The sequence below is a fragment of the Clupea harengus genome, chromosome 6 (assembly GCF_900700415.2).
Source record: "Clupea harengus chromosome 6, Ch_v2.0.2, whole genome shotgun sequence".
Lineage (NCBI taxonomy): Eukaryota > Metazoa > Chordata > Actinopteri > Clupeiformes > Clupeidae > Clupea > Clupea harengus.
In genome coordinates this window covers 31,373,628-31,395,069 of record NC_045157.1, presented here as the reverse complement: position 1 = coordinate 31,395,069, position 21,442 = coordinate 31,373,628, and the positions used below count along the sequence as shown (strand labels likewise).

Sequence of the window (21,442 nt, the reverse complement as noted above, 5' to 3'; positions counted from 1 at the left end):
ACGGATAGCATGATTTTAATTTGTGGTTAACTTTGATTTTGATTTTAATTTGATTTGAGGTGTTTTATTTTTATTTGATATTTGATTTTGATTTTGAGAGGGTGCAACCTCAATTTATTGGTCAAAAGACAGAATGAACAACTGTAAAGAAATAACCATACTCCTTACTGGTCACAGGCAGAAGGAAGAATGCGGAAGAACACCGGAAACATCCAGCCTGATGATCAGCCTAAAACCAACGCTCCTTTTTATGACAAAAAGAGTGACAAGGAGGCTTTGGTTCCAAATGGAACGGATGCAATGGAAACAGAGCCTAACTCGCCCGTGGAACAGGTTTTATCAAATCATTCTGACAATACTAAAAATGTGGTTCTATGTGATGATGTGGAGGCTTTGGTCCTTGAGTGTGAGAATAAGGAATGGGAAGTTCCAGATGATTTTGAGGCGTTTAGCGATGCACAATGTGCAAAGCAAATGAGAGAATTTATACCCAATTTTCAAGTCACAACGAAAAAATGGGAAAACATGAAAATAAATCCTAATCAGCTAAAGGCGGGAGTGGTCAAGGGAAAAGATGTGACACCATTGAATCCCGAGGTGACCACGGTAATAGGAACCGGCGTAGGAAAATTACCAAAAAACTCATATGTAACGGGTGCCTACTGTCCCCGGGGGTGGACCGGGAGTGGAACCCGGACCCCCCAAATAGTAGATGTGAGTTCTACCACTGGGCTTCCAGTACTTGTGAAAAAACTAAGCAAAGCAAAGAAAAACAAAGCAAAGAAAAACAAAGTAAAGAAAAATGATGGTTTGATGAAATCCCTGAATGACAAGAGTTTGTTGGAGGCTTTGACTCCGGAGAGAACGGAGACAAAGAAAACCCCTGGAAAACTGTACGAAGAACCAATTGTTGTAGTTATATCTAATGAAATTAAAGATGATTTTCTGGCCAAAAATAAAGATGCTCTAGTCCTCGAGAGCGGGGTTAATGATTGGTGTGCGGTTGATGAATCGGGAAGTTTTAACAATGAACAAGTTGGTACCATGACCCGGATGGATGTGATAACTGAAGAGGTGGGAATGGGGGCTTAAGCCTGGTGAGATAGAGAAAACAGTGGAAAAGGGAAGTGATGAAGGATCATCCACCCTAGATGTAACCACTGAACCTCAGCTCCAGTTAGGCCTTGCAATAGCCACATTGAAAACCCAGCTTCATTTGATGCGTTGGCCGGAAGTGAAACCCGGGCCCCCTGTGGGACAGGTGGGTGCTCTACCACTGAGCCACGAACGCTTATGCAAGAAAAAGAAATGCAAAATGAGACGCAAGAAGGGGAACCACCCCTTCCAGAATTAGTGGAACCCCTAGTGGGCATACAAGTGACTCTTACTCAGCAAGAGGCGGGAGTGGTCGAGGGAGAAAATGAGGTTTCATCTAATCCCGAGGCGACCACGATGCCCGCTGAAGGCAATTTAACGCATAGCTCAGTTGAGACGGGCGCATTGGCCGGTGAGGAAACCCGGGACCCTAGCGTTGTAGACAGGGAGGCTACCATTGCGCCAGCACCATCTGTGATTATGCAAACTAGTCGAGGCATACTCGACCTAAAAGCCGGGATTTCCCGCAGACAGAAACACAAAAGGAAGCAGCGACTGCCTCAAAGACATGCTGCTGATTTTAATATCGTCTCGCATGGGACAAGTATGACAGCTAGTGTGAAAGTGGTCTCTGAACCCGTGAATGAGACGAGAAAGCAATTTCTCGGAGTGACTTTTCGGAATGGTCAGGAAATCAGATCAAAACTTCGTTTTGAGGTGATGGCCATTCCGATAAATTGGAGAGGAATTCATTACATTAGACTGGGTGGGGAGCACTCAATACCGTGGCTGAATGCACGTTGGAATAAGAGCAAAGTGGAAGCAATGTTGAAATGTTCCAGCCTGGTCTACAGTTTTGACAAGGGTTGGAAAGGGAGAGAACACCTAGAATTTACTGATGTAAGACCCGCGATGGTCCGTGTATACAAACACGAGGGCTCTGGGTCTTTTTGGGCAGCGATGAGAGCGGATATGGCCCCTCCACAATTGAGCCAAAACGGGGAGTTTGTTGGGAATTACACTGTTGGGTGTCCGTGGGGAAATCCATACTGTTTGTGGGGAATTTTTTCTGGTGCGGGGTGGAGATGTGTTAATAAAAATAAACATGTGCCTATCACTGCTGGTGACATTGTACGGGCGGGATGGGATGAGTATTACTGGTCTGACAGAGAATGTGTGTCTGCTGTGAAATGGAACTTTGTGTTGGAGAGAGAGGCACTGCGGATGAGTCCTTGTCCGGAGACGTCCCTGGGGAATGTGTGGAAAGGACTTGTACCACCGGGGCTCGTGTCTGGCAGATCCAAGAGGCGGGTGACGAACGACTCACGAAAGAATGAACCTGACAGCCACGACATGGATCCGTACGCGTGTTAGGCCTCATATTCATATCCATTCTCATACTCACATTCACACTCATACCTCATACTGATACTCACTTAACAAATGTACGCTTTACTGAGATTGTTTGAAATATGTATTAATCATATGAAAAACGTATGCTTTTATGAAATTGCTGGAGCTATGCTTTATAATCATCTAAACCAATATATGCCTTTAAAAATGATTGCAGAATGTTTGAATCATGCCTTATAACCATATGATAGTGTGTGAAATTGCTTGAGTGATGCTTAACAAATCTATATCTGCTGCTGATTGCTATGATCAAGAGTGAAATGTGCTTGTTGTATAAGGAAAGTTTTTAGTGCAAATGCTTGTGAGGAAACAATGCTGATGTAAGCTGTGAATGTCCAGTTTAAACTGTGAAGTGGGTTAAACGCAGGAAGTGTACCCTCTGGGGGCCCGCGAGGAGGAGGCCGGCTGTAAGAAGCCGGCCTATAGATGAATCACATTGGGCATTGTGTGATGGAATGAAGATTTTGTGTGATGGAATGAAGATTTTGTGACCGTATAAGGAGAAGTCCGTGATGAAAAGACGGAAGCAGGTGCTGTTAAAAGGCTGAGCTCAATGCATGTAGAGACAGTCTCCTCTTCTTTTGCTGTGTGGGTTGTACACTGTTTTTTTTGAGAGCTTGACGACTTGGGGACCAAGTCTTGTAGTTTTCTTTTCTTTTAAATTCTTTTTGACCTCTTTGACATTAAATCTTGGGGTACTTTTTCAATACTAAAAACCTTGCTTCTGCGTCAGTTAATGAAGTGAGTTAAGCTCCGCGCCCGCTACACACCTCGCCTTACTACACCTGTCAGATCAGCATCCTGTGGTCCGGAACGTCTGATACCTAAGAAAGGTGGGGGCCTTTGGCACAGAAAAACCTGTCGACTGCGTGGAAAAGGTGAGTTGTGTCTCTCTTTCACTCTAGAAGAGAGTACGTGAAGTTGATCTCGGAAGGCATTCTGATTGATCCCTTTTCGTATCTTGGCTGAAACATACGATTAAAGGCTTGGCTGAAAATGTGACATGATTTTTTTCGAACTAAGTTGTATTCTGATTTGCGTGGCCGATAACCGTATTAATTACTTGTGAGAGCGTGTGAAAAGCTCAGGCGTCGAAAAGCACACAAATAATTTCTATAGGTGGACACACTTATGCAATTCTTAACAATACGAACATATATATGCAGATGACTAGATACAATTTAAGTACAAATTAAGTAATTGTGCGGAATGTCGGTAAGTCTGTGCCTTTCAGTCCTACTTGTTTCCGCATCTCCTTGTATTGTGAAAAGAACAGAATATGTTCAATCGTTTTAATATGACTCCAAATGGAAAAAAAGCCTACACCACATTACCACAAAGACCTGTCACCTAGCAGGAGAGATTGGATAAAACCACAGTAGCCTTCGTGAAAAATAAAAATGGAATCAAGAAAAAGAAACTGTTTCATGTATAAAACATAAAGAAAGACTCCCCCACAAATACTCTGAACTGTGATTTCCTAACAGAACTAAATTTGAAAGACCATCCACCACAAAACTGACCTTTCATCCACATTGGCAGAGCCTAGAACCAGTAGACCACCAGGTTTGCCTTGGGCCCACAGACCGAGCTGGGCAAAAAGGTAGGCAAGGACCATCCTGGTACGAGCCTGTGAAGGACACAACAAGGCATGGCTTGATCTAGTCTAACTTTCCTTCTGGATCAATAGAGGAGTGAAGATGCAAGTCGAACTTGCAAAGACAATCATACTGGACAAAATTGATAACTACACAAGTGGACAAAGTTGTAGGTACCATTCCGTTAAAGAAAGAAAAACCCACAATGGTCACCGAAATAACTTGAAACTGACAAAAGTAATAATAAATAAACATTTACAGAAAATACACTAATGAAAATCAGACATTGCTTTTGAATTGTGGTTCAACAGAATCATTTAAAACTAATGAAACTGGCCTTGACAAAAATGATGGTACCCCTAGAAAAGATTAAAGATAATTTGACCATAGGGACATGTTAAACTAAGTTACTCTAATTAGCATTACAGGTGTCTTCAAACTTCAATCAGGCAGTCTGCCTATTTAAAGGGTGAAAAGTAGTCACTGTGCTGTTAGGCGATTTTAGCATTCAGACATTGGGTGTGGTTTCACTACTGAATATTAGAAACTTCAGAATAACCTTTTCTTCTCCAAAACCAGTGTCCCTACACAATGAAGATTGATGAGTTAGGTGTAAACACACCTGGGACTACTTATGGCCCACCTGTCACTCAATGGCCTTACGTAATGACCCTGGAATGTTTTTGTGGCTCTCTACCCCCCACAGGTTTTCTTGCCACGTCAGGACCCCAATAGCGATGGCCGAATTACCATGCCCTTATCATATGAATAGCCTTTGGATGAGATGCTTAAAGGAGTTGTATAATGCATACAATTTAATTGAATTAAATAGTTACACAACAGATATCAGAGGTGTCTCTGATATTAATTATTTATAGGGTAAACATAATCAACTAACTGAAATTTAACAATTTAATTCATAATGCATTTAAGACCTTACAAGGGGGACAGGTGAAGCAGTGATGCCTTTAAATTCCCACCTGGACATTCTGCAATGCCAAGTTCTCTCGTGAACTTCCACCACTGGCACGGAACTGTGGCATTCTTCCGGTCACGAGGGAGAAGATCCCAAGCAACCCTTTCACTGCCATGTCAATGTTGAGATTTACATGGTTGCTGAAATAGCAATACACACACATAAATCATATATGAGCATAGGTCAACAAGAGGTAGAAGTATGAGGTATGTCTCAGCTCATTAAGTCCAAAACTGAGGCAGCTTTCAGTCCCTAATCAAAAGTCTATGGGGAATGGTCAACACTTTCTCTACCTCAACAACAAGATGAGGCAGTTAGCTAACGCAATTGAATTTCACTGTTGAAAATATTTTGGTATGTTTTGTCAAAGCAAAAGGGCTTTGCATAAAATAAATGCTGGTCTCTTAACACAAGCATGTTTTAGATAAGGGTTGCTCCATCCTTAGAGTATACAAATGTTGGGCGATTTTTTGGAGCATTACGGTAAGTAAAACTTTAAAAAGACACAGGTTAGCTCTCTAACATGCAAATGAAGGAGGCATTGAAAAACACTACGCTAGTCTAAGAGGACTTAGAACACTACGGTAGTCAAAAACACTACGGTAGCCAAAAACACTACGGTAGTCTAAAACACTACGGTAGCCAAAAACACTACGGTAGCCAAAAACACTACGCTAGTCTAAGAGGATTTAGAACACTACGGTAGTCAAAAACACTACGGTAGCCAAAAACACTACGGTAGTCTAAAACACTATGGTAGCCAAAAACACTACGGTAGCCAAAAACACTACGCTAGTCTAAGAGGATTTAGAACACTACGGTAGTCAAAAACACTACGCTAGTCTAAGAGGATTTAGAACACTACGGTAGTCTAAAACACTACGGTAGTCAAAGAGGACTAAGAACACTACGGTAGTCTAAAACACTACGCTAGTCTAAAACACTAGGCTAGTCAAAAACACTACGGTAGTCAAAAACACTACGGCAGTCTAAAACACTACGGTAGTCAAAGAGGACTTAGAACACTACGGTAGCCAAAAGCACTACGGTAGCCAAAAACCTCACCTGCCGATTTGCATTGCCAGCTCTTTAGCTCGACTGCTGGTATCTTCAGAGGAGTTCTCACTAGCCATATAACATGTTGTGAAGAGATGCTTGCACAGCTCTCGAGGGTCCTCAGGCTTGTAAGTGAGATCACCCACCACTCGCTGGACATCCTGCAGCACTTGAATATCTAAAAAGGAAAATCATTTTCAACTTTCTCGGATGACCAGAGAGTTTTGATGTTGTCCTCAGTTATGTATCAGGTGGGATACTACCATTCTTTGATTGTATGTGTTGCCTGCTATGCGGTTTTAAATATAAATAAACAAATAAATCATCATTCTAGGCTCCACCGTAACACCTCGGCTACGCCAATCACTCCTTCCATGGGGTTGCAGTCAACATTCTCCCTGTGATGCCCAACGTTCCTAAATATCTAAATTCATGTATTAAATAAAGCGAGAACGCTAGGAACGTATATGATTAATAGATGAATTCAACATCTTCTACAACATACGTTGCTGGTTATGTTGGTCTTATGATAGAGGGTCCAAACAGGCGTTACCTCACCTTTTAGTTCTGGGCATCTCTCTCAGAAGAATTTCTTGAAAATACCCTCAGCTTTAATTGCTTTAACCCATGGTTATGGAATATAAGTGCACACCAGATCCTAATAATGTGTCAAGCAAAACAAAAAGAAAAATACTCACTGTTGTCCCTAACGGCATTGCAGAGCAGCACACACATCGAGTAGACAATACAGGCTGTGGAGGAACTATCCACTCCACCACTTAGAGGAAGGAAGAAACCAGCCTTTGATACCAGAGGTATAGAGAGAGACAAAAGACAGGCAATAAGTTCAACATACAAATAAGTACAACATGTATGGTTGCTGTGTCACCTAATAGTAAAGAATATGTAATAACACAAAGTTCCTGTGTGGAGCTGTTCATTTGAAAGTTATGACACTGATGCGTCACTATGTTAACTAGTCAAACTAGGTCAAAGAGGAAAATGTAAAGTTAACCTGGCCACTCCTCCTCAAATAGTCCCACAACCAACACGCAGGGCCAAGACTGAAAACAAGAAAGAAAACAATGAATCAATTATCAGCACTTTCAAATGTGAATTATTTAGTTTCTGATGCATATAGAGGCACATTTAACACAGGATTCTACAAATGATTCCTTCACACTTCTTAGGGCTTGCCTCCATTTCATCTGAGAGATTTTAAATACAAAATACAACATTTTGGGGGGCTATTTTATCCATCTTGAGGAAATAGTTCATTTGCATACATTTCACAGGTATTTGTTGACAAGTTGAAGGATATGGAACCTGCAAAGACAACGCCAAAAGCCAAAGAAGCATACCGACTGATAAGGTAGAGTAATATCACAAGATTTTACACAAATAGAAGTGCAGTTTTATTCCATAACGGTTTGCACACAGAGAAATTAATCGATGTCTAGCACACTTAAGTACGGTGGACAACTGCAATTTCTAGCACACATTTAATTTAAATACAGGTGACAACTGCTTTGCTGTGCATTGGGAGGATTGGTCAAAACTTCCGTCCCTGTGACTATTGGGCTATTAAGAAAACTCGAAAAAAAACTGTCCCGTAAGATTGGGGTATTGTGAACACAAGCCCTTAAAACTAATGATACAGAACCTACTGGTATCAAATGTGGTATTTGGACCAGCTGTCTATTTTAAAGCATATCTGGAGGGCAAAGACGAAAGAGCATGACATGACTAGAAATACATTCACTTAACTCAGATACAACTGATGTTTCATCAACACAAATGTTTCCTCAAAATCCACTAAAATGGTGTCATTATGGCATACCTGATCTCTTCCTCAGGGCTGTGATACTGCCACTCGATAGGCTGGTGCGTGGGAAGGGGCATATCCTCACAGTCAGAGAGGGAGAAGTCCACATTCACCCTGTGGTATGATTTATGATCAGAAACCTTTTTGCCCACCCCCCCCCCCAAAAAAAAACCGAATCATTAGTGTGTCAATAATTTCATGTTTAAATGTAACAATTGCTTTCTGTACAGTAGTTAGTTTGTTGCAGGCCAACCAAAGGGAAACATATTTCTAAAAGGCGATTGGTGGGTTGGCTGCCAGTCACCAGCACAATCACAAACTTGGACCGTTCATCCGGCGGTAACATTATAAGATGTGGGAGCCAAATTACAAAACATACCATAAACAGAAAACATACATACAAATATCCTGAAACACTGTTCTTCTTCAGTCTTTGTTTTTATTATTATTATTCCACCCCGTTACTGCTCCTAGCGCTTTTAAAGATATCGACACAACTTCAACTCTGACGCGTCCTGATCCCTGATTCTCGAGGTCAGCTTTATGCAGCCACATTAATGTTTACAGCTAACATTACAGTCACATACTCACCTGCCATGCTTTTAAATAAATGAAGGAACCACTAACATATTTCAACTAACCACTCATGAATTAGCTAGCATAGCTAGTAAGTTGTTAGCCAAGTTAGCCTATAACAACCTACGATAAAGCACTAATGTTAGTTACTGTCCACATATCTGCTCATACATTGCCTTTTACACACTACAGCACAGTGTGTGTGTATGCATAAGAACTAGGTCACATTTATCCGAGTTCTTCTCCCTTAGCCACAATCTCCTCCTCAATGTTCTTGAGGTCAGCTAGGTGTTCTTCATGCATGCTTGGCTCGCAGAGATGGCTCATTCTACCCATTACAGAGCCCAAGTACCTTGAAGTCTTTTCTTTCTGGAAAAATGTAGTTTGTAGTAATACCTTTCCTTCATCACAAAAATCACATACCTTTCAGTTGCCCTGTCTTTAGAATGATCCTAAGCATGAATTCTGAATGCTAAACTGTCCACTCCAAGGATATGGTTAAATGGAACAAGATACTCTCTTTAGCTGACTGACCATGTGTTGGTGTGATGGGGGTGAAGGGATTCATAGGGAACAGTGATTGCTGTTTTTCATTAATAATGCTGTGAATGGTTCCCCTTGTTTAAGAAACCAAACTAGCCTCACCATATGTGGTTGACATCGTTCTCCACGATAGCTCCGCACATCCTCCAGATCAAGAGTGGCACACAAAACCTCCTTTTGAAGAATCACAGAAAATAAACGTAGGCGAGACCATACAGGTTGATCCAAAGAACTCTATGTTCGTTAGCTAACAATAGTACAACAATACAAGATCAACAGTTCCCTTGAGTGATGTTGATAATTCTAATATTTAAACCATTCAAAGTCAACTACTATATATATACTATTTTGCACTAGAATAGCATCATACATCAATACCCAGGTTCACAATATCTAATGTATCTGAGTTCTACATAGTCTGAGTTAATCTGCACCCAAAATGACTCACCACATCATCCAAAGAGAACTGAGCTCCCTGGAGCACAATGTCTCCATTGATGGCAATCATCGCACACCCATCATAATAGAGACGGTCCCCATCACACCCCTTCTGATTGGCAAACAGGTAAATCCCCCCACTCTGGAAACACAATGAAAAGGACCAACTGGATAAAGCCTAAACGACTATTTCAAATAGGCAGAGGTAATAACCCATTTATTGTTTTTTTTTTAGGGTGGCTAAAAGAAGCCTAAGTGCCTGAACAATATCTGAGTTCAAAATGCCCCCAAAAACATTCAATATGGTGTATTCACAATGTTAATACACTATGCTAGTGAAGGTAATAAAGATCAATGGAGCTAAAGCATTTTAAGATCTGGTATCATGTATTTGTTTAACTTCCATAATAGGTGTCAAACATCATTTAGACTGCGAAGTACACTGAATCAAGTACACTGAATCAAGTACACTGAATCAAACACTTACCTTACTAGTGGCGGAGCTGACTAGTGCCACCCTCTGGTTTGCCTTTCTTAACTCATGGTAGCTGGCTGAAGAGTTAGTGAAAATTTCAACACCATCCAATCCCATGTCTATGTGAGGGCTAAAAAAACAAGGAATATTTAATGTGCTCCAGTTTTCTCTAGAAGACAGAAATATATACATTAAACAGATGAACATGTACAAATGCAATTATGCGAAGTGGAATACGTGTGTGATCCCAAGTGAAAGCTAACGGGCCTTTGATTCACATGCATCTATTACATTCTATCTAATCTAAAATGTAAAAGGTTAGAACATGTGCAGTATGAAGCAAGTACATTCAATAGCCCTCGTCATGGGGCTTTATAATAATACCTTTTGGGGTGCCACATCTCAGCACACATTTCACTGCCCATGCATGTGTCAACAGTAGAGAGAACACAATCTCCAAATGGGACAGATGCCTAAAGAGGGGAGAGAGTTTTCAATATGTTTTATATTACAAAGATGGATTCAAGGAGATGTACTGTGGCTTGTATATATTACAAAGATGGATTCAATGAGATGTACTGTGGCTTGTATATATTACAAAGATGGATTCAATGAGATGTACTGTGGCTTGTATATATTACAAAGATGGATTCAAGGAGATGTACTGTGGCTTGTATATATTACAAAGATGGATTCAAGGAGATGTACTGTGGCTTGTATATATTACAAAGATGGATTCAATGAGATGTACTGTAGTTTGTATGGAAGTAAAACGGACCGAAATGTCCTCAATGCAAAATGGTATGTTGAATCATATTTGACACAAATTGAAAAAAAATCCCACATCGTTTATGATGCTTGATTTTTTTTGGCACTGCAATTGGACACAGACTAATTTAGGAACAGAACAAAAATAGTGGAAAAAATGGCAGCTCATGCTTCTATAGCCTTGCTTTAGTTTAAATAATAAAAATAATAAAATAATAAGAATGAGAACAAAAACATTTTCCTAAGTTTATCAAAATATGAATATATATGATAATGGCTAAACCATCATTCCAAAGTCTATTACATTAGGCATCTCTTGTGGTAGAACATAATGAGAAAATAAATCACTGTTGCCCATTCATTTGCAAAGAGTTGGTAGCCATGGAAGGAAGTATTGCTTTTGCCTAGGTCTCGGATGCAGCTGACACCAGGCAAGAGCTGTGTAGCTGAAACTACAGATACTGTTCATGTATTGACATGCTGTTCACCTGATATGTAAAATACCACCAGCGCCCACTAGTGACCAGTAGGAACTATTGCGATATGCAGGTAAATACTACAGGTGTAGAAAATCAGTATTTACTCTGAAAAACTGACCCAATAGTGATAGATACAGCTGTATTGGTTCAGAAACACAGGTATGATGCTAATTCTTCTTCAAAAAGACTTTGACTTAAAAAAAAAAAAAAAATGTGTCTCAGTGTCAACAACTCAATTTGTGTGGCTGGGCCATTCACTTCTACCTTTTAAGAACTATGTTCACCAACTCATATGATCCACCTGAACAAATTATACTGGTTATGCCATCTTCCAACATAAAATGTGAACGTGAATATTTGAGGTACACATCAAAAATATATTAATCAAAGCTTATGAATGTGTTATGAAATACGAACTCATCACATGTATGGTAACAAGAGATATTGGTATTCTTAATCTTAGCTGTATGAGAAATGTTTTTATAATGATAATTGTGTAACATTAATTGCAACATTAACATTAACTTGCTATCCCAGGTCACATAATCTTGGACACCATTAGGCCTGCATGTTTGGACATGATTTAGGCTGTTATGATGCGTACCAATAATGGCAACATGACAATGTAGTGGTATTATTCAATGTTATCGGTCATCAGAAACAACAAAAGAATATGGAATATACCATGACATGTTAATGGTGCAGTCTTGTGAGGGAGGGTTCAAGTTGGTGTTACCTTTGAAAGCAATTACTATGCTAAACAGTTTTTTTCCCCCCTAGAGACTGGTAGGCACTCTTGGTTAACATATATAAATAAGGTTTAAAGGTTAGTGCATAAACGCACCTCCAATTTCAAACCATTTGTGTTGCTACAGCACTCAAGGCACAGATATGAAACATGGTGAAAAGAATCAGGGGATTGTCCCCAATCAGAGTGCCACAAAACATTTCAAAACTTTTTCATATGGTTCGAGGGACTGCTATAAACTCCTGTGGCAGAAGATGAATAAGACAAGGTAGAAACACAATGGGTGCCTACGCAGCTTCACTGTCAACTGGTCTGTCAACTGGTCTGTCAACTGGTCTGTCAACTGGTCTGTCAACTGGTTTCAAAGGGGCACATTTTAACACGGTCATGGTCCAGTTTTCTTCACAAGTTACCGTCTATACAGAACAGTACAGTCAGCCTCTTGATTTAACGGGCCTCTAAATAATTTGTGAGTTTTGTGAAGTTTGGACATCGAAATAACAAGACAATGGGCATAAGGTTGTTACGGCCCATGCTTTGATTGATATTGAAACAGTCTGGTGAAATGTTTTGTATGAATGCAAGACCCTGAATCTATGAGATGGAGAATTAAATCAACTCATTGTAAGCGTATAGTCTGTAGCTGTGGTTGAATAGTCAAGAAATGATGTCCTATATCCGTCCCTAATCACTTTTCCTTGGCCTTGATGGAAAACATCATGAGGTGCTACGAGAATCCAACTGCACTTTCACTTTCACTAGGCTACATATTAATACACTTTCACTAGGCTACATATTAATACACTTTCACTAGGCTACATATTAATACACTTTCACTGGGCTACATATTAATACACTTTCACTAGGCTACATATTAATGTAATGTAACATATTAATGTAACATATTATTTATTTATTCACCTACTCCACTTTACATATGCACATACTCTGCACTTTTTTGCTATTTTGCACTTCTGGTTGGATGCTAAACTGCATTTCGTTGTACTCTGTGCAATGACAATAAAGTTGAATCTAATCTAATCTAATGCACTTTCACTAGGCTACATATTAATACACTTTCACTAGGCTACATATTAATACACTTTCACTAGGCTACATATTAATACACTTTCACTAGGCTACATATTAATACACTTTCACTAGGCTATTGATTAATACACTTTCACTAGGCTACATATTAAAACACTTTCACTAGGCTACATATTAAAACACTTTCACTAGGCTACATATTAATACACTTTCACTAGGCTACATATTAATACACTTTCATTAGGCTACATATTAATACACTTTCACTAGGCTACATATTAATGCAATGCAGATGTTATTGACATGGATTATTATGATAATTTGTTGTTGCTTTCCTTTCGTAAAGGATGGTCCACTGAACCCTATGCTGAAGGAGATGAAGCAGTTAGAGAATTCAACCAGCTCTCACCATGGCTGCCACTTAAATACTTGCGGGTCATTTCACTTAGTAAGGAACCCTCTTAAGCAAAAAAACACTATTTAACCGCAGCCTGTATGTTGCTGTACACTAAGGTTAAATGTTAGCATGGATTCACCACAGAATGGCATGAGAAAAGTGTGTTTACCTGAAAACACTCCCGTTTAACAGGAAAGGTCTCATTGAAATCAAACAAATTCATCTGTTAAATGCTCAATGTCCCTGGACGACTATGGAACCCCACAAAACACAATTTAATTACAGCAGTCGGCATTCAAACTTTCCAAAAGCAGTCCATTTGTGGTGTATACCTTTCTGAAGAAGAAAAAAAAGACTGGCCTTCGAAATTGGAGTAGAGTGTCTCCTTGCAGTAGAGAGGAAAGTACACACAAACTAGAACTGAGGGCCTTTTGTGAAAGGTGTAGAGAGCAAATGTTAGCCTTACCTGATCAGTGACCTCCCGGATCATCCTTGGTAAAATGTACTCCTCTACATGCCTAGAACACAAAATATTTCATACACACGTATATACATATTATAACAAGCACATACTCCACATGAGTCAACAGAACCACAATTCAGTTCACAACGCATGACGACGTCAACCCATTCAAAGTGAATTGGGATGCGTCTCTGTTGAAGCATCCAACAGATCGTCTGAAAAAAAAACATATTGCTGCATCAACCACCGCACAAACATCCTTTTTCTTACAATTGGCGAGTCACCCACCCTACGATTTCTGAAAAGAGGGGAATTGGTGAGTATTCTATAATTGTACTGTTTCAGCTGACATCATGACTGAGGATGTTGGCTATACATTTGCTTTGATCAACAAAAGTGAATCCCAGACTCATGTTTGTGACTCATCTCTCAGACTATGATGAAATTCTTGTTAAAATGACACAATCTTGCAATAATCAGGTCACTAATAATCCCACCCAGCTGCAGCATTCAAAATACACTTTCCAAACAGAACAGGAGACAAAGAGGGATGGAATCCTCTAGTTCTTCTAATTGACCTGTTTGAATTAGAAGGCTAGTTCATTTACGTGTCTTAAACAGTATATATGGCTAGAGTTGGAGATGTTTGTTGTTCAGATCTGCACCACGGAATCCAGAGTATACTCCACGTGCTTCGTTACTGCACTTTACTGGAATAAAGTCAGGTTGCTGCAGCAACCATCTGACAAACATCCTTTTTCTTACAGTTTTGTGAATTAACTACTATTGCAAATCTGAAAACTCACCCCTATCCAAGTACATGATGCTAATATAAAACGTTTTTTCAAAAGAAATGTACATTGGTAACTTGCTGTTACACTGGTAGCTTGCTTGATCAATTTCTATGAAAAGACATAAATACACCCCCCCACACACACACACACACAAAAAACATGTGTCCGCATTACAATTCTATATGTTGTTTACAGTAACACTGGTAAAATACAAACCTGGGCTGAGTCCAAGGAGAAAACCAGCGAAACTCACGGTTGTTACCATAATTTGCCAGGAACATTTTTGGACGGATGAGAAGGATCTTCCTGAAAAATAACGCGCAAAAGTAACACACAAACTAAAATAAATACATATATGTGTATGCATGGTTGTATGGATGGATGGATGTATATATATATATATATACATATATATATATAGAGAGAGAGAGAGAATGATATCTGTAAAAATATTGTGAAATATATGTCAATACCTCATTCAATAAATGTGTCAATAACTGCTCAAATGGTGACTTAAGGATTTATTTATTTGTTTAAAAATATATTTAATTATATGTGTCAACTTATTTCATGACCCATTTAAGGATTTCATGGTCCAATATATAAATAAGGGGTGGCTTTTAGTTTCTTTTGATTGGACAGTTTTCAAGTTTGTTACTAAGCCAGCAAGCTACACAAGTGGAATAATAATGGTGGCAAAAACTTCAAGCGAAACGGCTGGTCGAGGCTGTGGAGTCATTTTGTTGCGCACACTGTAAACTAGAGCTGGCCAATATATTGGATTCATTTGAGATTTCACTTTTGAACAATGTGAAAAATGCCTAAATCGCAAAATCAAGATTAGTACTTCCTTTGCCGTCACTCAAATTCCAGTACTAGCACTTCTCTGGAGTTACCATAGAGTTGTTGTTAGACTGAGTCTCTGGAGTTACCATAGAGTTGTTGTTAGACTGAGTCTCTGGAGTTACCATAGAGTTGTTGTTCGACTGAGTCTCTGGAGTTACCATAGAGTTGTTGTCAGACTGAGTCTCTGGAGTTACCATAGAGTTGTTGTTCGACTGAGTTTCTTCCTGTTATGTCAGTCCATGAACTATTGGTCTGTTGTCAAATGGGTCCTTTCTTACACATGCTAGAGTGCTTGCCTGTTAATGCTGCTGCTAAACTGTAGATTGGTAACTACCAAGTGACACTTGTGGACAAGCAATGTCTGTGTATTTAATCTCTAGCGGTAAATAATGTAAAGTCACACTACAACAAAGGTTACACATCACAAGCATGCATAATTGATTGGTTTTTACCCACACCAAGAGAATCTGATATGAGGAAAAGCCTTCCGTCTGTTTTCCAGGCAAAAAAGAAAGAAATTTGGCAAGTGGTAAAAGGAAGAATTACACACAAAAACAGCATGAATTAACTTACTTGTTCAAAAAAATGACCCTGCAGTTGTAACGAACATCACGGTGCATAACTGGCCTGTGGAAGTGCAGACATAATGTGAAGTTCAAAGTTCATGCACAAGGGAAAATTCAGAAATTTCTGAAAGGCTTTCTTCCACTCACATGCCTACATCACAAATGATATCTTGGGTCACTGGTGATTCCAGAAGCTCCCTAAGCACCTGAAGACAGTGGAGCAGCGTGTCCGACTCATAGAAGTGGTCTGCACAACCATACCCACTGATTAAAAGAGCAAAAAACAGACGTGTTAGATTTTAAAATATTCAAACCTAAAAGGTGAATCAATAGCTACTGAGGGATGTAGTACGAAGGGAGTTAAACCTACTCAGATTTAAGTCAGAGTTATCAAGAGTTTGTGTGCGTTCACATAAAAGGGCCATGTTCGCAAACGCAGGCCCAATCTATGACCAATGGCTTGCGCACTGCTTTTTCTTACCGAAATAATGCACTAAGATACACTGTTGTTTAAATAAACCTTCACACCATGGTAGCCAGAAGGCCAGGGAGGCTTGTTGGCAGTGCGTTGCCTTTAGAGTAAAAGATGACAGCTTTCTTGTTGGCAGTGCGTTGCCTTTAAAGTAAAAGATGACAGTTTTCTTGTTGGCAGTGCGTTGCCTTTAGAGTAAAAGATGACAGTTTTCTTGTTGGCAGTGCGTTGCCTTTAGAGTAAAAGATGACAGTTTTCTTGTTGTACGCTAGGCTATGTTCTCTAGCCTATTCCGTTCTACATTGTGTCCATAGTCAATAGCTAAATACATGACAAACATGAGGAATTATTTAATGATAGGCTTCACTTGGGCTACAAGGGCTCCCTGTATGAACGTAATGCTATTGTGCAAGGATAACAATGATTTCAGCTACAATCCCAGTTAAAAAGCACACCTGTAACAAGTCAGGAATAGAATATTTGATATCAAGTTGTAGGCTATGCATTCTTATATTAATACAGAGTATAGATGAGCTGTGTAGCCTACACTTACAATGGTTTCTTCATGTGTTCACAGAAAGACAAAAGAATGATGATTTATTTTGATTGCCCATTAAATAATTGTATGTAGTGCAAATGCCTGTCTTCCAGCCACCAGCAGGCACCTATTGCCCTCTATACCTGTGTATGCTGGAGCTGGATTGCCAGAGGAAAATGCAAGTAAAAAATAAACCATGACAATGAAATCACTACACAATGTTGAGCATCCTTTGATTACTGTCTTTACCATCTTTAACTTTTCTTTTCATTTTTAGGAAAGGGCGAATGTGAATGAATGCGTTATGTTCGTAGGTCAGAAATGACACGGTAGGCAAGAATACTAGAAATGTTATTTTTTTACTCAGAAAAGCATGACATGGCAAACCCAACATGGTAACGTCAACCCAGAAGAGGTCCAACATCCCTCATATACATCCGGCATATGAATCTCACTTCCTGTAGTTCAGTTCTAATTCATTATTTGCATTTAACACAACATTTTCGTCTTTATTATGAAAGAAGCTGTTATCTTACACAACACAAAAGCATATATATACATAATATATACATAATATATATATAATAGTTAAACCCATGGAATTGAAAATCGTTCTTTGGAATAACCCAACACTATTACTGCTTATTAATTCTCAATGGAGAATCACATTTGATTATTTACATCAGAAAGATCATATCAGCTTATTATTGGTCCAGGAAATAGAAGAATCATTTTGTCTGAAATACCATCCAAACTGGGTATACAGAGCTAACTAACCGCTCTGGCCAAATCAGTGCCGCATCGGTTCACCTCAAGTACAACCAATATCAATTAAAACGTTTTAGGGTCACTTAAGTGCAAACACACAATATGCATCAATTCAACATTACACCTGCATTATGGAACAATTGTACCTTAAAATAACAGCTTCAAAATAATTGTGGTGGTACACTGCCTCGTAGCACGAAGGATGGAGCCTGTGCCAATGCCATGTTACTTTAGTGGACAGGGTGCCACACCTCTTGCAAGAACTACATAATGCTTTATGGCAACACTACACGCAACAACTAGCGCAGCATTCTCAGTATGAACTACATAATGCTTTATGGCAACACCACACGCAACAACTAGCGCAGCATTCTCAGTATGAACATCATGGCAGAGGTGACAAAGGAACCGAGGAAGATGTCAGAGGAACCGAGGAAGAGAGTAAGATTGATGCTTGATGTTCGGCTGTGTTAGAAAAGTTGTCAACTGGCTAGTTTTTGATCAGAAACATGTTAACCTAACACCTAACCCATGCCAAAAAAAAAAAAATGCATTCCTGTCTCTCAAATCTCATTCCTGAGCTTTGTAGTATTTTTCTGTTAACAAAAGTTCTTAATACAAATTATAGGGTCAGTTCTGTTCAAATGTGTAATTCAGCAAATATTACACTCCCTGCCTACCGTAGTGAAATTCTCAATTGTGCAGCAGGGTTAATGAAATTATTCCATTTATCCAACCTCTAATGTCTGCATATTTTGGTCATTCTGTAATACTGAAAACTTAAAAGAATACCGATTCCTCAAACTACAACAAGTGATGCAGTTTTCCTCATCCTCTGTAGATGGCTGAAAATGGCAGATGTAGCTGCAATAAGTAGGAACAAGTGTTTGGTAAAAACTATTGTAGCAGGAACTCAAAAATAAATAATTATGCTAACTCTGGAGGGTAAAGAGAATAAAGAGAAAGTTTTGCTCTATTACAACACAGTCCAGTAATAACAGAATACCGTTTTGTATTCTCAGTACAGAAGTAGCAATGAATGTATCTGCCAAGCATCCAGCTAACTATTCAGCAGTGTTAACTATTGATTTAACAAAAGCCTGATCAAACAACTTCCATCCAGGGTCGGTGACTGCTGTGTTCTTTCCACAGATCTCTGTACTAGATGCTTTTGAGTTTTCCCCAGATGCAGAAGATGTGGATGGAAGTGAGTCAAGGCTCATGTGACCACCTGTTGCAAACAAACAGACATCATTATGCTATAATGTTATTATTAGACCACAGCTTACTCATTTGCAGGAGGCTACACAATGTTTTAACATGATCAGACAGCCTGAGGTAAATAAATCATGGATTGGTCGCCAAGACATGGATTAAGCCTTTTCACTGGAGACCTCAATAGAGAAAATGTTTCTGGTCAAGGTCCAGGCTTGAACCATGTCTGTGCAACCAGCCCCATACTTTGGAAGTAGATTACAACACTTTATAGTAAACTGATGCTAAAACAGTGCCTGCTCCTTGGATTAGCCAGACTTGACTGTACAGACCCAGTTCTGTTGAAACTGTGGCTAATCATTCTGATTTGATCAGATTTTGGGCTAAATGTAGGCTATTCATGTAACATAGGCCTATGCAACTTTTATGTCAGTCATTGCACTGACGTTGGGGTAAATGTAATGTTATCTAGTGCATAAGGATAAGGTAAGGTATGTTATCTGCAGCTAGTTAACTCACCTACGGTCTCGCAATCAATATCGTGGCTTCCAGCTGAAGAAAGCTCGTTAAGGCTCTTCGCCTTGCACTGACACTGCAGCCAAGTTCCTCTGCGTTCCGTTTCATCCATTTGTTTCGCTATATCCTCAAACAGAGACCGGTTGCGATATGGCCCCTCAAGTTTTGCTTGAATAAAGCCATCACCCCAAATACTGATAAGGGTCGAACACCTCACTGTCCCTCCATTGATTAAGGTCGCCGCCGTGCTCCATTTTCACTTTGGTCAAACGTTTGGTGTGCCTCCCCTCCCACCAGCGCAACATTGTAATGAATGCGGATAGAAATACAAGTCGCATGAATTGCGATATGACAGTTCAGACTGAGTCGCATTGCAAAGAATAAGATTTGTATCTGATTTAAAACCACAAATGGAAGTGGCCCAATTAGAATAGAAAATATCAGATTCAGGCAACTTTCGCTTGCTGTCTGAACGTAACCCAAGTTACCCCTGAAGTTACCTAGATGAGCCCGTCAACTCGCTTCGTAGTACAACCCTTTGGTCAATTGCAGTTTGTTGGGTGAACAAAAACAAAACTTCGGCGAATATTAAGGTTACCATATCTCCAGTTCTGGTCCCAGTCTATATTTTGCTCCATTACCCTTGGCTATTTCGATACCTGCGGATGGTTAAAATAAAGTTAGAAAAAAGACGTTTATGAAAACGTGTTTCAAAGGCCAATGTCCAAAGGTTTACAAATGTTGGATTACTGGCGACATATCTTTTGACCAGGTAACGATACATACATTATTTTCAACAATCATATCGCTAGCATGACATTCCCGTTTAATTTTGTTCAGCAGACGTGGTGTTACAGGACAGACTTACTTCTCAATATTCTTGACAAATTCCCTTCGAAATCTAATGCCCACTGATTGAGTGAGCACGTTGCTAATGTAACTTTGCGACCCATTTCGCTTCCTCGTCAACACTCACTTGTGAAGTCTTCCAACTACACTTTCTTCTTGGTCTTTTTACTCTTCTTCTTCTGGCATTTCAATTTGTTTCGTTAGCGCCCTCTTCTGTCTGGTTGACAATTGACTTTCTCAGATACTGCTGTCGCTACCGGACGGTAGTTCTCTACCGGATGATAGTCGCGCATGCGCACTACCCGATCATGCGCCACTTTGCGACACTGTAGACAGCGGAATACAATCATCATCATCATCATCATCATCATCATCATTGTTTATTCAGGGAGAAATTGACTGAGCACAGGGCTCTTTTGCAGCAATGCCCTGATTGAGGCTACATAGTACAGAAGAACAATAAATAAACAAACCATAACAAAACAAAACAGACAAAATAAATAAACAAAACACATTAAACAACTCAGAAATTAAGTATAATTTTTTTTTTTTTTTTAAATAACATAAAGTAAAAAAAAAAAATAATCAGAGAATCATTTAAAACAACAGCATTGAGGCACATCCTTAGCATCTAAAAGGCTCTTAAATTGGTTGACAGACAAATACTTGATTAATTTCAACTCCACTTGAACAGTGTTCCATTTATGGGAAGCAAAGAACTTAAAAGCTATTTTACCTATATTAGTTTTTGTAAGGAGGATTTCAAGGGAGATGAGGCTCTGTGACCGTGTGTTATGACAGATGGATTTTAATTTAAAAGTGACATGAGATAATTAGGCAATTTTCCCACGAAGGCTTTATAAACCGATAAAAGACAGTGTTTTTCCCTCCTGTCTGCTAGAGGGGACCAACCAACATTCTTGTATAAGTTACAGTGGTGGGTCCTGAAAGCGTCTCCTGTAACAAAGCGAATAGCAC

At 39.5% G+C, this 21,442-nt stretch overlaps 1 protein-coding gene across 2 annotated transcripts in view; it reads right to left on the bottom strand.

Moving 5' to 3' along the window:
* Positions 1-20,703, bottom strand: part of nadsyn1 (NAD synthetase 1) — a 34,486-nt gene extending 13,783 nt beyond the window's left edge. Inside the window, exons 1-16 of one of the 2 annotated variants that reach the window (XM_031569762.2) lie at positions 20,484-20,703; positions 20,214-20,274; positions 16,254-16,370; positions 16,114-16,167; positions 14,911-15,000; positions 13,904-13,955; positions 10,380-10,468; positions 10,008-10,125; positions 9,531-9,662; positions 9,185-9,256; positions 7,979-8,103; positions 7,154-7,202; positions 6,837-6,939; positions 6,148-6,316; positions 5,087-5,222; positions 4,032-4,138 (exon numbers count right to left, since the gene is read on the bottom strand). In XM_031569762.2, the coding sequence (XP_031425622.1) occupies positions 4,032-4,138; positions 5,087-5,222; positions 6,148-6,316; positions 6,837-6,939; positions 7,154-7,202; positions 7,979-8,103; positions 9,185-9,256; positions 9,531-9,662; positions 10,008-10,125; positions 10,380-10,468; positions 13,904-13,955; positions 14,911-15,000; positions 16,114-16,167; positions 16,254-16,370; positions 20,214-20,274; positions 20,484-20,568 (1,559 nt within the window). In that variant the 5' untranslated portion in view covers positions 20,569-20,703. The remainder of the gene's footprint in view (positions 1-4,031; positions 4,139-5,086; positions 5,223-6,147; positions 6,317-6,836; positions 6,940-7,153; positions 7,203-7,978; positions 8,104-9,184; positions 9,257-9,530; positions 9,663-10,007; positions 10,126-10,379; positions 10,469-13,903; positions 13,956-14,910; positions 15,001-16,113; positions 16,168-16,253; positions 16,371-20,213; positions 20,275-20,483) is intronic. The other variant, XM_012842375.3, reaches the window with a different exon arrangement.
* Between the last annotated feature and the right edge of the window lie 739 nt (positions 20,704-21,442).